The 16,644-nt window shown below is 38.9% G+C and overlaps 1 protein-coding gene across 14 annotated transcripts in view; it reads right to left on the bottom strand.

The window, feature by feature from the left end:
• Positions 1 to 16,644, bottom strand: part of EXTL3 (exostosin like glycosyltransferase 3) — a 139,739-nt gene that overhangs the window by 32,761 nt on the left and 90,334 nt on the right. For all 14 annotated transcript variants that reach the window (XM_072719585.1, XM_072719591.1, XM_072719588.1 and 11 more), the window contains 2 exons: positions 10,863 to 10,961; positions 6,687 to 9,316 (listed from right to left, as the gene is read on the bottom strand). In XM_072719585.1, the coding sequence (XP_072575686.1) occupies positions 6,687 to 8,834 (2,148 nt within the window). In that variant the 5' untranslated portion in view covers positions 8,835 to 9,316; positions 10,863 to 10,961. The remainder of the gene's footprint in view (positions 1 to 6,686; positions 9,317 to 10,862; positions 10,962 to 16,644) is intronic.

The following is a 16,644-nucleotide window of genomic DNA, read 5'->3' as shown; positions in this document are numbered from 1 at the left end:
CTGGAGACCCAGGATCAGATCCCACGTCGGGCTCCCGGTGCATGGAGCCTGCTTCTCTCCCTCTGCCTATGTCTCTGCCTCTCTCTCTCTCTCTCTCTCTCTCTGTGTGTCTCTCATGAATAAATAAAATCTTTAAAAAAAAATAACTCATAGAAGACAAAAAGTTACACGTGATCCCTATGAAACTAGGTAAAATTGCATAGAGGTTCACCATCAAATGAGAGAATGCACATGAAGAGCACAACACAGTGCTGACCTAGCACACAGAAAATGCTCAAAAATTGTTAACACTTATTATCACATAATATTAATACCATCTCTTCCTATTTTATTTTGTGGTTTTATTTTGTGATTATATATATATATATATATATATATATATATATATATATATACTGACCCTTATTCAAGAAATTTAGATTTGGTAAAAAAGAAAAATATGTGCTAAAAAAGAAAAAACATGGTCAGAAGTCCTAAGTTCTAATTTCAATATTAATTAAAGTGACCTAAAGCAATAAAATTTCAGTCTCAGATTCTTTACTTTGAATTAATAAGAAGAGTACATATAGACTAAGAAGGGGAGATATTACCTAAAGAACTGATCTGTAGCAATTAGGAAATAATTTATGCAACATGACTTTTCAGCAATTGCTTTATGTTACACATTTATAATTTTTTGCTATTAATTTCTGATTTCTGGTAGCTTTGTTTTATAGAATTCTCCTTTACAGTCATGCAGCCCCTTTTCGAATGGAAAAAAGAAAGCCATAGCTATAAAGTTACTAAATAAAATGTCAAAAAAACAAAAACCAAGCCCAGATACACCAATACCGAATGAAGTCTACCAGACTTTAATCTTGGACCTGGAAAAGCTGGACAAATTTTTTCCTGTTAGTTGTGCTTCAAAATCACAATTTTAGGAAATTATCATCTGATATATCCAAGTAGCATTTTTTAAAGGAGAATGCACATGGATAAAAATAAAGTGTATCAACTTTATAAGGAATAGCTTTTGGAATTATCTCTACCGTTGCCTAAGGTCTAGCCAGAAGTAAAGCCTTTAACAGCCTGACTGGCAGAGACCCAAGCCTGAATATTAAATGACACTGAATTCTCTTCCAGTCTTCTTTTTTTTCCTAGTTGACTACCAGCATGACGACTGACATGACAATAACCACCATGGCATGACATCAGGTTCCCAAAATAAAATCCTCCTTTTTCAATTCTAATACCAAGGACTGAGAAGGAAGGAGAAGGGGCAGTGAAAAATAATCTCATATCTCTTTATATAGTTTTCATTTGGAAAAATGGGCGCATTCTGGCCTTACCACTTCCACAGAGACCTTGGAGTCTACAAGGGAGATGTGATATGCTAAGTTTACCCTCTCCACCACTAGTGCCCCGGTCCAAGCTGCAAACACCCCTCCCCTAGGCTACTGCAACAATAAATAGCCTTTGAACTGTTTATTCTGCTCTTTTCCCCCACACATATCCTATTACTCCTTGCTCAAAACCCTCCAACAGCATCCTAACACATCTAAAATAAAATCTAGGGGATCCCTGGGTGGCACAGTGGTTTAGCGCCTGCCTTTGGCCCAGGGCGCAATCCTGGAGACCCGGGATCGAGTCCCACGTCGGGCTCCCGGTGCATGGAGCCTGCTTCTCCCTCTGCCTATGTCTCTGCCTCTCTCTCTCTCTCTGTGTGACTATCATAAATAAATAAAAATTAAAAAAAATAAAATAAAATAATAAAATAAAATAAAATAAAATAAAATAAAATAAAATAAAATCTAGGATCCTTATTATGGCCCTATTTGGTCCTACATGTGCTGACTTCTGCTTTCTCCAACCTGCCTTCAAATGCTCTCCTCAAACACCCAGATACACAGGGCACTCTTGCCGTGTCTTGAACATAACAAGCTTCTTGCATCTGCCATTCCCCATTTATTCCTCCAGAATTTACATGGCCCATTCCCTTACTTCATTCAAGCTTCTGCTCAAACGTCACCTCTTCAAAGAGGCCTTCCTAGGCACTTTATGTAAATTAACTGTAGCTTTTATGGAAAAGAGCATTAGAATTGGGGAACTGGCTGCCCACAAGACTGTCTGAGAAATGAGTAAGTATGCAGTGTGAAGATGAGTGGTGTTTTGAGTGAGCAAGACACTGTTAATAACTGAAACATGTCCTCCTTCATAACAACCCAAGTTTTCAAACTCCATAAGGACAAGTTTTGGTGTTCTTATTTCCAGAGTGCTCCAAATAAAGCCAACCTATTTATTACTATCTTCCAGAATGCATAACAGAGTAAGGACGATGTGTTAATTGGTTAGAATGAAGTTAATAACTCGAACCAAAATTTGGAGTGGACTATGTATCAAAAAGAGATTACATGGAGGTTTCTGCTTTCAGGATGGCCGAATAAGCTCCTACCAGATCCAAACTTCCTGTATATGGTAACTATAAACTCTGGACAAAATTACCAAAAAAGCAATTACCTGAAGGCACTGGACAGTGAGCAGAAGGTGGCAAATTACAGAGAGGAGCTGAAATTTGGGAAGGAATTAACAACATGAGTAAGAATCACAGTTGCTTTTACCCAGACAACAGGCCAGAGTCAGCATCATGCATAACAGCTAAACTCACATACAACACCCATGTCTTTCTGGCCTGAAGAACAAGAGGGAAGAGTCTGGGGCAAAAACAACCCTTCAAAAGATAGGAAATTCCAGAAAAGAGAAAGCCAGATAGAGGGAGTTGCAAGTTCTTTGTATTACTACCCAGCCTCTGACCCACCTCTAAACCATGTGGGTATGCTTGGTGCTGTCTGTAAGCAGACCAACAAAAGATAAAAGGACTGAGCTAAACTTTGAGTTGCTGCTCAAGAGACAGAACTTGCAGTTTGAGTCCAACTGAATAAATTGCTTGCAAAAACTAAGATATCAATACCTTTCAAAGAAACAAAACAAAATCCATGGTCTTCACAATATAACACTCACACTGTACAAAACTGTGTGATGTACCAAGGACCAAAAAAATGTGACTCTCAAGAAAAAAGAAAATCAATTCAAACAAATCCACCAAGTGACCTATATGTTGGAATCAGCAAAGATGTTAAAGTAGCTATCATAACTATAAATAAAGTATACTCAAAATGGAAAGAAAAAAGGAAATCTCAGCAGAGAAACAGAAACTATTATTTTAAAAACAAGGATATTCTGGAACTGGAAAACACAGTATTTTCAACTTAAAATTCACTGGATGAGCTTAACTGTAGAGATGATACAAAAGTCTGTGAACCTGATGATAAATCAAGAGAAATGATCAAAACTGCAGTACCAGAAAAAAAGGTTTAAAAAAAATGAACAGACACTGAGAATTGTGGGATAAAATCAAAGTGTCTAATATACATATAATGGAGCCCCGCAAGAAGCGGAGAAAAAGAATGGAACAGAAAAAAAATCAGAATAATGAAGTAAAAATTTTTCAATATATGATGAAAAAAGTTTGACAGATTTAAGAAGTTTAACAAACCCCAGTCAGAATACAAATCAAAGAAAACCATGGCAAGGCATATTATACTCAAACTGCTAAAAACCAAATATAAAGAAGAAGTCTTGAAAGCAGCCAGAGAAAAAGAAGATATTCCATACAGGGGAAAAAAAAATATGGAAACCAGACATGCCATCAGAAACAAGAGAGACTTGAAAACAGAGAAACATCTTTAAGATGCAATGAGTTTTGCATTGTTTTTGGAATGAACTAGCTTTCAAATCCCTTGGCATAATATTACTCTCCACTTGACTTCCATTAGATAGTCTTTGTTGTTATGCTCCCAGAGCTAAGGAACCTGATTCAACTTATTTACAAAAGAGGCAAGAGACAGAGAGAGCAGTCAGCACCCCCATCACCTTTGTTCAGGGGCCCTACACCATTCTGACAAGATAGCTACTTCATCTAGTGGCACTTTCACCAATACCCCATCTGGATTGGAGTCCAATCACCTTGCCCAGGCCCTATGCCATTCGAACTGATGAGAATTAAAGCATTTGAGGCAAGAGTATCCAAAGGATGGTGGCAACAAAGGTCACACTTACTCTAAAGCCATATCCAATGTAGTTTCCCCTTTATTTAATTAATAGACAAGAATGAGGAATTTTAATATACAAGTGCCAGGAGACAATCCCTTTCTATTAAAAAACCTAGGGCTCAATAGATTTCATAGCCCACAAATATTTAGTATTTATGCCTAATGCTTAGATGAGAACCTGAGCACAGAGAAACATACATGGCCCATCATTTTCTGAAATGGTATGTGGGTTCTGGGTTGATTCAAATATGCTGATTTCAAATCATTTTCTCTGAAAGATGAGAATCTGAAAGATTGCCTGGGAACCACCCTACTGCTAATTTTATAAGAGCTGTTAATAATAAAATAATGGATGGGGTACGTCTGCATCCCAGTTAGGAAAACTACTCCACAACATCTCATAATAGTGCCATTTCTCCACAGGGGAGAGAGCTGCCCAACCCTCCTCATCTTGATACCTGCTAGTGTTGGCTCTATGCCAAAGAGGTCAGGAATTCAACTGCAGTCCAAAAAACCTGCTCCTCTTAAATACAAAGCACAGTCAAAATATTAAGAGAATACAATGAATTCTTCAGCTTAAAACTGTTTCCTCTTTTTCAGAAGAGCTAAAAAAAAAAACTGTTATCGCTAATATGAGCAAGCTATTCAGAATGGCTCCCCATTTGGAAAATTTCTGGCATTTACCAACTAGGCATTGTATAATTGCCATGAGCTGACCAGTAATCAAAGAGGACTACTTATTTCCCACCAGAGTTAAAAGAAAGGATTAGTTCTGGTAAGTTCTCTAACGAATTTCAGTCATTGTTAACAGGGTGGCATCAGCTTCTCTACATCCCTATCAAATTCAAAGAAAACTCAGGAAAAATGGGGAAAAAAGGCTGCTCTATTATTCTATGTGAGCAGCATCCCCCTTCCATAGAACAAATACTTTTTTTTTTTTTTAACTTCAACGTGTGTGTGTTTTTAACTTCAATGACATTTTAAAAGTAACTTAAAAAAAAGTGAAATTTATTTGGAAAGAAATCTCTCCATTCACAGTACTTTTTTTAATATACAAGATAAAAATATATATATACAAGATAAATTCTGGGATCAAAAGTTTTTAGAATCCTAGTCCGAAGAGCCTCAGATTATAAATTTAATTAAATAAAATACAAGAAAAGACTAGCAGCAGTAGTAAGCAAGAAGCAGCAGTAATGAGAAAGAAAATTTCTTTCTAAACAAAATTTTTCTAGAACAAAGATTTCTACAGAAGGTAAGTAGTAACAGCTATGACACAAAAGGAAATTATGCAGAGGACATTAGAAGCCTTTATCAAGTGAAGTGATTTGAAGTTGTCCACAACCTAGCCAGCATATCCATACTGCCTTCCACCTTCTTGGACATGAAGGGATAAGAAGGAATCAAACAATTATTAGGTACCTTTCTAGATTCATCACTGATATTATTTTATTTTCCTCTTTAATCCATAAGTCAGAGAAGTTCATTAAGTCATCAATGATCACAAAATGATTACTTAACTGCAGGTCTGTATTACTCCAAAATTCATACTATCCTATTATATTATGCTGCTGCTCAGAAAATATTACACATGAATTAGTTTCCTGCTGATATAATTTTAAAAACCAGTCTAGCCCAAACATTCCCCTTCTAAACAAATTCATCCCAAAAACTATACTAATTTTCTTAGGCAAGCTTCTAGCAATGCAGAGCCCATCAGAACTTTTGCCTGTCTTGGCTACCTTTTTCTGGAAAGTATCTATGCCACTTACAACTTGTTCTAAAGGCCTCACGTTTAAGATAAATGGGTAATCTTCTAGATTGCCAAATTTATGCCAGAAGGTAGATAAACAAAGTACTCAAAACTAAAGCCCTATCCTGCATAATTATTATTTTTTTCCTGTAAAATACAGCATCTAAATCATGACAGATAAGGTAAAAAATGAGAAAGAATGTGTCAGAGCCTATAGAAAAAGTTCAGGATCTCCAACTCCTGAATATTTCAAATCCCAACTGTTCCAAAAATACTTCTACAATATCCTGATAAAGAAATGGGTCTTCTTGCTAAATCTAGGAGGTAATTAAAACTGCAGCTTCTGGGATCAGACACACTAAAGCTCAGCTCATCTATGATTCATCATGATTATGACCTTGGGCAAAAGAGTTAACCTCTTTAAGCCTCAGTTTTCACAGCTATAAAGTGAAGAAACCATAATAACGTTCTATAAATCCTAAATTACATTGCCTGGGTCATATGTACTTCCTAAGTGTTAACTTTGTCATCATCATTCTCATCAACATCTTTATTACGACAGGAAAAACATCAACAGGGTAACTGAAGAGCTTTTGTAAACCTTCGTGAGGCCAACAGCAATTTCTGTTCTGGAGTGTCTTAGGAGATGTATGAAGTGAGTAGCAGAGATGGAACTGGCAAGTCCAGAAAGGACGAAAAAAAAGTGAGCATAAATTCCATGGCAAAAGGAAATCTGTATAGTTTAAAAAAAAAAAGTGTATCTATAAAGATATATATATTTGGAAAAAGGATTGAGAGTGAAATGCTATCTCATGCAGTATAACAAACTGCTCTTTTTCTATTACCATGATGGGGACGCCAATGTCAGGCCACAGAAGGTCCTCTGACGGTAGCTTGGGAGAATTCCATACCACCACTACCTTGTTCAGGTAAGGGAGGCCATTCAGTCTCTCTAAAGAGTTCATAAGCACTTCCTCCCGCTCATAAGTCAACATCACCACTGTGAATTGCTCTCGAGGAACATTGCCTCCAAGTGCTGCCTGAAACTCCTTGCCAGAACCCCCAGCTCCACCACCAATAGGCCGAAATCCAGTCCCTGAGCCCAAGAATTTGGCCTCTGAGGGCAACACAGGGTCAAAGGGTGTGTGGGGGAACAGATAAAAAGGCCCTGGTGCAGAGTTCCAGCTGCGGTAAAAATCAGTGACAGTCAAAGTAAAGTTGCGGAGGTATTTGGGTGAGGCATAAGGCGGCTCCGTTTCCACTGGCCCCAGGTCCAGGTCCCCGTTGTCAGCCATGTTAGGGTCAGTTCCCGCCGCCTTGCCTGAACGATGGGGGATCTCAGCTGCTGCCTCTTCCCGGATGGGAGCAGCTGGGATCTGTATGCGAGTCCTAATCATAGCCAGCACGGTATTAAAAATACTGTCAGCAGTTGAGAAGTAAGTCTCCCAGAGAAAGCGGCCTTGCCGCCTCATAGCCAGCAGATCACTATCCGAGAGGCTTCGTAACAGAAAATGAACCTCGGTAACACGTGGCTTGGGCACCACCAGGGCTGCCTCGTTCCACTGCAACATGTCCTGGTAAGGAAGCTGTACTTGCTCCCCCAGCACAACAGGGACAGCACCAACTTCCAGGGCTTCAAAGAGCCGAGTTGCACAGCCAGATGAAATAACCAAGTGAGGGTCCCCAGGAGTGATAATGAGAGCAAAGGTGGAAAGCTTCAGTAATTCTAAGCGGTCCTCACGCTCACCGCACAGTGCCCACTCAGTAGGCAAACTGGGTTTAGGTTGGTTTTTGCAGGTAAATTCTACCAGGACCTGATCTAGCTTGCTGTCCTGTACAGCCTTTAAGGTGGCAATGATACGATCATCATAGTCGGCTGGAGGGTCACCTTCCATTTCTTCTTCAAAAGAGCGGGCCTCCTGAAGGCTGGATCTCAGTGATTCAATCTTCTCACCCTGGAAGGTGAAAAGATACTTCCGCTTAACTGGCACCTGTGGTGGAATTTCCATGAAGTTGGGCTCTGACATGGCATGGACTAGTGGTGATACTACCAAGTCAAAGCCAGGTCTATACTGGGAAGCATAGAAAGTAGACTGAGCCACCATGGCCCGGCCTGTACTGACATTATACAGTAAGTTCTGTGTATCTGACTTCCGTGATAGATTGATGATGACATGGTTGTGTCCATCCGTCCGCCAATGTGGTAGAGAATAGAGCTGCTTCTCAAGTTCAGCAGGCCGAAGCACTACTGGCTCCTGTATTTCTCCCACTAATACCACATAAAGGCAAGCAATGTCCGCATTTTCTGTAACATAAACGCTGGCTCGTGCTGTAGCCTGAAAAGCCTGCTTGACCAAGGGATCCAGGTAGCTGCCAAAGGCAAACTGGTCACTGTCATATACATAGACTGGAAAACCAGAGGTGAGAGGACAGCGAGAATAATCAAAACAATTGTGCAGCCGGCATCCCCGTATGACCTTTGGAGGAGGAAGACCAGCATCATCCTTCTCTGGAAGCAATCGGATAGGCAGAGAAAGTTTGGGCTGATTTTGAGCCATCAGCTCTTTATAAGAATGCTCAGTCTGGCTAATGACATTCTTGAGCTGAAGCAGGTCCTGCTTGGCATTCTCAATACTCTTCTTACAGGCTTCAATCTTCAGATTCAGCTTGGCAATTTCACTGTTCAGCTCCTGTCGCTTGGCTTCCAGCTGCAAGAGCTCCTCACTTACAGACTCACGAATCCGGCAAAGATCCAGCACATGCTTTACCTCGCATAGTTCATTACCAGCCCTTGGGCCAAAAATCCGCTTGCCTGCCTCATCAGCCTCATCCAGAGTGGTGAGATAATAGTGAGCAATTAGGGGGAAGAAAACCAGAATAATGAAGAGTGTAAAACTGAGCCATGTGAGTCGGATCCGGTTGGACCACCGCAACATACAGGTTTGACCTCCATTCCCCACTCCCCCATTCCGCAACATGGTATAGCCCGTCATGAGTTCCTGTGTGGCTTTTGCCCCCTCCAATCACGTTGGGTCACTCGCCATAACCATGAGTTTCTACTAGACAAACTCAATCTCTTTTCAGTCACACCTTTCCGTAAAGAGTTAGTGTGCTCCCTGTACAAGGCACGGAATAAAATGGAAATTTCATTTTCTTCAGCTGTAATTGAAATGGTCTCTGACCTTATTCCAGCAGATTTTAAGTTCTGGTTGCTGACCAATGAACATGTCCTTACTTTTTATTGAATGGTAAAAGGTACCATATTGTTGATGAGACGAAAAGGAGGAGGTCTCTGATGATGAAATCCAGGAAAAATAACCTGGAATCAGACAGACTTTTTCAACTGCCATAGCTCTTGTTCCTTGGTTTTGCTGACCAATAAATATGCATAGTTACTATTTCACAGTTATAAAGTAACTGGTTAGAACATAAATAAATGCCAGACTCTTATGGATGTCATTGCCAACAATCAGGCCTGCAAAAGAAAGAGAACTGTGTCAGTTATGAAAAGATTATGTTCAACAACCCGACACTCCCTCAGTTTCTAGAAAATGCTTCTATCTTAAAAGGTAAAGGAACAGTTGGAACATTGGGTGTGTGTCTCACAGAATATTTTAAGTTCAGTTTAGGTTGTGTTCCGTATGGATATTTTACTTATGGTTAATAAGAAATGGATAAGTTTAAGTGTCCAAAAACAGCTTCAGATTTTACACACACAGACATACATACTCCTTCGTCCTACAGATCAGAATTAGAGCTCTATAAAATGAAAATCAGCCACATTCAACAGAGTGCAAAGATATCTGTAACAATTTATTCAAGACTAAGGTAGCATCTTTAGATGGACAGAAACACTGTCCTGTCCAGTCTTGAAAGCCAGGTTTATTCCTAAGATGAGTCTTCTTTTGAATTACTAAAAAAAAAAAAAATTGAGAAGCTCAATGTTTTATATTCAGAGTTGAAATGAGTTGAAGAGAACTCTTGATTTTTACCCAGTAGTAGACACGTTAATCCAGAGACAAAATGTATTTCCCAGTTTGCTTCTCATTTATCTTCTGCTAGCAGACATCATGTGCTCTTTCTTAAAATATAAATAGTAACTTGGTCTTTTAGAAAGACTACTATACTTAGAAATGAAGGGCATTATTTCTTCTTTTTTGGAGACAGATTTGCTATCAAACCTTATACCTCAGTTTCCTAATCTCCCAAAAAGGAAAGACATGTACTGAGACAGAAACAATATATTTTGTTGCTATCACAAGAAAAGACAGAGGATGTGAGGGTACTTTTAGCTAATAAATCCTGAAATATTCCCACTTCTGTTCATTTACCAAATTTTACTACTGCTGGCTACAAAAGCTTTTCACTTGCTTTCATCTCAAACTCAAATATCTAGAAATGAATTCCTAATATTCTGTGCCAAAGAATACTTCCAATTTCTTTCATTCATTTCTTCCAAAAAGTATTTACCATACTTTTAACATGTCTAAGACATGCTCAGTGTAACTGTGGAAGAAGCGAGGATGTAAAAGAATCTTTGACCTCATGGAACCTTCTTTAACCTAAGACATAAGATATAAACAAATAGCAAGGATACTACTACAAGGCAGTATAATGTAGGTAGCACATCACAGATGCTCAATCCTCTCTCTAGCTTCTGTGTTTGGTAGAGATGTAAAATTACTAGTTTGGATACAGTCTTCTCTCCTTTAAATAAGAAAAGTTTCCAGTGTTAATAAAAGGCTTAACTAAGTAGAACAAGAGATAAGGACAACAGAAAACAATCTGTTGATCACAAAAAACCTTAAATTTGGTGGATCAAGCCTTGGATAATTAACAGCTAAGCAAATATCCCAGAGAATATAAGTCAATATTTCTAAAGCATTATCCTTCTAATTCAAATGTTAAAAATCTCTGTTTCCAAAAGAATACTCTCTGCACCTTGCAATCAAACTTTAAAAGGAAGTGGAGGAAGTAAAAGAATGCATCAAGGAAATTCAGTTGATTCATTCCCTCCTTACCATAAGTTTCTGGATTCTTCCTTTTTCCAACTCATACAGCATTTTACTTCAGCATATAATTTCTTGACATAGTGAACTCCAGATCCAGGGCTTGCTTTCCTGATAGAAAATAGAAAAGTGACATGCTATTAGAAAAATACTCAATACTGGGGATCCCTGGGTGGCACAGCGGTTTGGCGCCTACCTTTGGCCCAGGGCGCGATCCTGGAGACCCAGGATCGAATCTCATGGCGGGCTCCCGGTGCATGGAGCCTGCTTCTCCCTGTGCCTATGTCTCTGTCTCTCTCTCTCTCTCTCTCTCTCTGTGTGACTATCATAAATAAATTTAAAAAATAAAATAAAAAAGAGCCAGCTGCTTAACTGAATGAGGTACCCCAAGTAATTAAAAAAAAAGAAAAAGAAAAATACTCAATACTAAAGGTGCTATTAAAGAATATATTTACTGAAGGGGGAAGATGCCAGGGGAGTAGGACAACCCTAGGCTCACCTTGTCATCCCATGAACACAAGTAGATAACTACCAAATTATGTCAATATCAGAAATTGACCTGAAGATTCAAAGAACCAACTCTGCAACTAAAGATAGAGAAGAAACCACATGACGAAGGTAGGAGGTGCCCAGATCCCAGCCACTGCGGTGGGCAGGGAGCCAAGTGGTGAAGAAGGGCAAGAGGCAGAACAACACCCACACACAGAAGACATATTCCCATAGCAATGGCTCAGAAAGCAAGAGGGGCCAAATTTCATGAGTTCTTGCAAACAATGGGGCTTAAAGCCTGGAATTTTAAGTGACAGGCTTGGCTTAGGGAGAGCCTAGAAAACACTGGGACTGTTGTTGGAGACAAGGCAGGGCAAACAGCCTGTAGATATGGATATACATACAGGGTGGAAACATCAATCTGAAGAGCACCTGGGACACACAGTGGGGAAGTTATTTGTTCATCCAAGAGAGAGCCCCAGAGAAGCACTGTTTGCAGAGACACCTCTCCAGGAATGAAGAAACTGGCCTGTTACCACCACCTCCTGCCTCACCACTCAGCCTAAGTACAGGGTCACCTGCGGGAACCAACACACTACCTTACCGCCTAACTTGCTTATACCAAGCCCCACCGCACCCTAGAGCTCCAGTGGAATTGCCCTTCCCAATCAAGCTTGCATCAATTCCAGCACAGTGGGTCCCCTACTCCAAAAGACTGGAACAACCCCTTGCCCATACCACATTTCCCAACCTGGGAGTTTTGCAGGGCCTCAGTTCAGGCAACAGGTCTCATTTCACAAGCAGACCAGAGAACATCTAGTAAAAACTCATCACATTCAGGCCGGGGACCAAACACTGCTCACAACTAAGGCAGCCTTTGCAGATGATGCGCCTGAAGGATAAAGTAACCAGAAAACAACAGCAGAGTGCAGGCAGCACACAATGGAGACACTCTCTGAAGTGCCAGACCCTGGGGAATGGGGACACTGCACTGCAGGGCACTACTGGACCTGTTCTTCAAAAGGCCATTATTCTTGGACAGCCCCAGTGGCCCAGTGGTTTAGCGCCGCCTTAGCCCAGGGTGCGATCCTGGAGACCTGGGATCGAGTCCCACGTCGGGCTCCCTGCACAGAGCCTGCTTTTCCCTCTGCTTATGTCTCTGCCTCTCTCTCTCTCTCTCTCTCTTTCTCTCTCTCTCTCTGTGTGTGTGTGTGTGTCTCATGAATAGATAAAATATATATTTAAAAAAAAGAATTAAAAAAAAATTAGGGCGTTACTCTCAAGAATAGGAGACATAACTGACCTTCCTAACACAGAGAAACAGGCACAGAGACTTAGAGAAAATGAGAAGACAGAGGTATGTGTCTTAGAGGAAATATGCGGAGAAGGCCACAGCCAGAGATATAAGTGAAACAGATAAAAGTAATATGCCTGATAGATAATTTAAAGTAATGATCATAAATATACTCACTGGACTTGAGAAAAGACTGGAAAGCACCAGTGGGACGATTAACACAGAGATCAGGAATAACATAGCAGAGATAAAGGGCTCAATAAATGAAATAAGAAACACACTTGGTGGAATGAACAGCAGGCCGGAAGAAGCAAGGTACAAATTAATGACATAGAAGACAGAATAATGGAAAGCAATCAAGCTGAACAAAAGAGAGAAAAAAAGAACTATACAAAATGAGAATAGACTCAGGGAACTTAGTGACTCCATCAAATATAATCACATTTGTATCATAGGGATCCCAGAAGAAGAAGAGAGAGAAAAGGGGGCAGAAAATTTATTTGAAGAAATGATAGCTGAAAACTTCCCTAATCAGGGGAAGGAAAGCTATCCAGATCCAGGAAGTACAGAGAACCCCTAATAAAATCAACAGAAGCCAATCCACATCAAGAGATGTTATAATTAAAATGGCAAAAGGGGACAGCCCAGGTGGCTCAGCAGTTTAGCGCTGCCTTCAGCCCAGGGCATGATCCTAGCCCCAGAATCAAGTTCCGCCTCAGGCTTCCTGCATGGAGCCTGTTTATCCCTCTGCCCATGTCTCTGCCTCTCTCTCTCTGTGTCTCTCATGAATAAATAAATAAAATCTTTAAAAAAAAGAAAATTAAAATAAAATGACAAAAGGTTGTGATAAAGAAAAAAATTTTAAAGCAGCAAAAGAAGAGTTACATAAGGAAAATTCCATAAGGCTATCATCAGATTTTTTTTAGCAGAAACTCCAAAAGCCAGAGGGAGTGGCATGATATATTCTAAGTACTAAATGGGAAAAATCTCCAGCCAAGAATACTCTATCCAGCCAAGAATATTCTATCCAGCAGAGCTATCATTCAGAATAGAAGGGAAGATAAAGAGTTTCTCAGAAAAAAAACAAAAATTAGAGGAGTTCATGACACTAAACCAGCCCTGCTAGAAACATTAAAGATTTTTTGAATGGAAAGGAAAGATCCAAAATGATAGTATGAAAGTAAGAAACACAAAAGCAATAAAAAATGAGTATTTCTATAAAAATCCAGTTAAGGAACTCACAAAAAGATATAAAGTATGACACCATCTATCTAAAACGTGGGGAAGAGTAAAGAATGAATTCAAGAGTGTGAGCGAGTGCATACACACAGTGCACAGGATCAGGGTGGGGAGGGGGGTGGTGCAAGAGAGTGAGAAAAATTCTCAAGCCGGCTCCCCACAGTGCACAGAGCCCAATGCAGCTGGATCCTAGGACCCTGAGATCATGACCTAAGGTGAAATCAGGAGCTAGCTGTTTAATCAACTTAGCCACCAGGTGTCCCTATCAATAATTAATTTGACTGTAAATGGATTAAATGCTCCAGTCAAAAGACATAAGGTGACAGAATGAATAAAAAAACAAGAAAACAATAAAAAACCACCTAAATGCTGCTTACAGGAGACTCATTTAAGACCTAAAGACACCTGCAGACTGAAAGTGAAGGAATGGAGAGCTATTTATCATGAAAATAATAAAAGATATAACAATTGTAAATATCTACCCACCCAACCTGAGAGTACCCAAATGTACAAAAGTTAATAACAAACATAAAAAACTAATCAATAGTAATACAATACAAAATCTGGAAAGACCACAAATACATGGAGGATAAATAACATGCTAATAAACAACGAATGCGTCAACCAAAAATCCAAAGAAGAAAGCAAAAAGCACATGGAAACAAATGAAAAATGAAAACACAAGGGCTCAAACCTTTGGGATGCAGCAAAAGGAGTTCTAAGAGGGGAGTTTACAATAATACAGACCTACGTCAAGAAGCAAGAAAAATCTCAAATAAACAATTAAAGGAGCTAAAAAAGAACAATAAACAAAACCCAAACCCAGGAGATGGAAGGAAATAATAAATATCAGAGTAGAAATAAATGATACAGAAACTAAAACAAAACAGTAGAACAGATCTATAAACCACCAGCTGGTTCTTTGAAAGGATAACAAAATTCATAAACCTCTAGCCAGACTCATCAAAAAACAAAAATAGGGGTGTCTTCCTGGTTCAGTCGGTTAAGCATCCAGGAGCTCTTGATTCCAGATTAGGTCATGATCTCAAGGTTATGAGATCAAGCCCCATAACAGGCTCTGTGCTCAGCATAGAGTCTTCACCAAATTCTCTCCCTCTGCCCTTCTCCCTACTCTCTCTCTCTCTCAAATATTTAAAAAAAAACAAAACAAAACAAAGAGAAAGGACTCAAAATTACAAATCATTGAGGAGAAAAAACAACCAACACCACAGAAATACAATTATAATTATGAGAATATTATGAAAAACTAATGCCAACAAACTGGGACAACCTAGAGGAAATGGATATATTCCTAAAAACTATAGCCTACCAAAACCCAAATAGGAAGAAATAGAAAATCTGAATAAATCGATTGCCAGTAAGGAGATTGAATCAGTTAAAAAAAAAAATGCTCAAAGAATGGAAGTCCATGATCAGACTGCTTCACAGGCAAATTCTACCAAACATTTAACGAAGAGTTAATTCCCATTCTTCCCAAACTATTCCAAAAAGTAGAAGAGGAAAGAAAACGTCCAAAATCATTGTATGAGGCCAGCATTACTCTGATACCAAGCCCAACTAAAGACACCACACATATAAATAAAAGAACTACAGGCCAATATCTTTGATGAACATCAATATAAAAATCTTCAACAAAATATTAGTAAACAGAATCAAAAAATACATTAAAAAAAAAAACATTCACAATCAAGTAGGATTTAACCCTGGTGTGCAAGAGTGGTTCAATATCCACAAACCAACCAATGTCATATATCAATCACATCAATAAGAGAAAAGACAAAAACCATATGATCAATTCAACAGATGCAGAGAAAACATTTGACAAAGTACAGCATCTATAAATGATAAAATTCCTCAATAAAGTAGGTTGAGGGGGAATATACTTCACATATTAAAGGCCATATATAAAAAACCCATAGTGAATATCATATTCAATGGGGAAAAACTGAGCTTTTCCTCTAAAGTCAGGAACAAGACAAGGATGTCCACTCTTACCAACAGAGTGGTACTCTTTTATCAACAGAGTACTGGAAGTCCTAGCTACAGCAATCAGACAACATAAAAAAATAAAAGGCAACCAAATTGGAAAAGAAGAAGTAAAATTCACTATTTGCAGATGACATGATACTCTACATAGAAAAACCTAAAGACTCTACCAAAAAACTCTAAGAACTGATAGATGAATTCGGTAAAAATCACAGGATACAAAACAAATGAAGAGAAATCTGCTGCATTTCTATACACCAATAATCAAGCAGCAGAAAGAGAAATTAAGAACACAATCCCATTTATCATTGCATCAAAAACAATAAGATACTCAGGAATAAACATAATCAAAGAAATGAAAGACCTGTACTCTGAAAACTACAAACCACTAATATAAGAAACTGAAAATGATACAAAGAATGGAAAGATATTCCGTGCTCATGAATTGGAAGAATAAATATTGCTAAAATGTCTATACTAAACAATCTACACATTTAATGCAATCTCTACCAAAATACCAATAGCATTGTTCATAGAACTAAACAAAAAATCCTTGGTGTCCATCGAAAGATGAATGGATAAAGAAGATGTGGTTTATGTATACAATGGAATATTAGCCATTAGAAATGACAAATACCCACCATTTGCTTCGACGTGGATGGAACTGGAGGGTATTATGCTGAGTGAGATAAGTCAATTGGAGAAGGACAAACATTATATGGTCTCATTCATTTGGGGAATATAAATAATAGTGAAAGGGAATAG

This window comes from Vulpes vulpes, chromosome 9 (assembly GCF_048418805.1).
Source record: "Vulpes vulpes isolate BD-2025 chromosome 9, VulVul3, whole genome shotgun sequence".
NCBI classification, from domain to species: domain Eukaryota; kingdom Metazoa; phylum Chordata; class Mammalia; order Carnivora; family Canidae; genus Vulpes; species Vulpes vulpes.
This window is presented reverse-complemented; position numbering and strand designations above follow the sequence as displayed.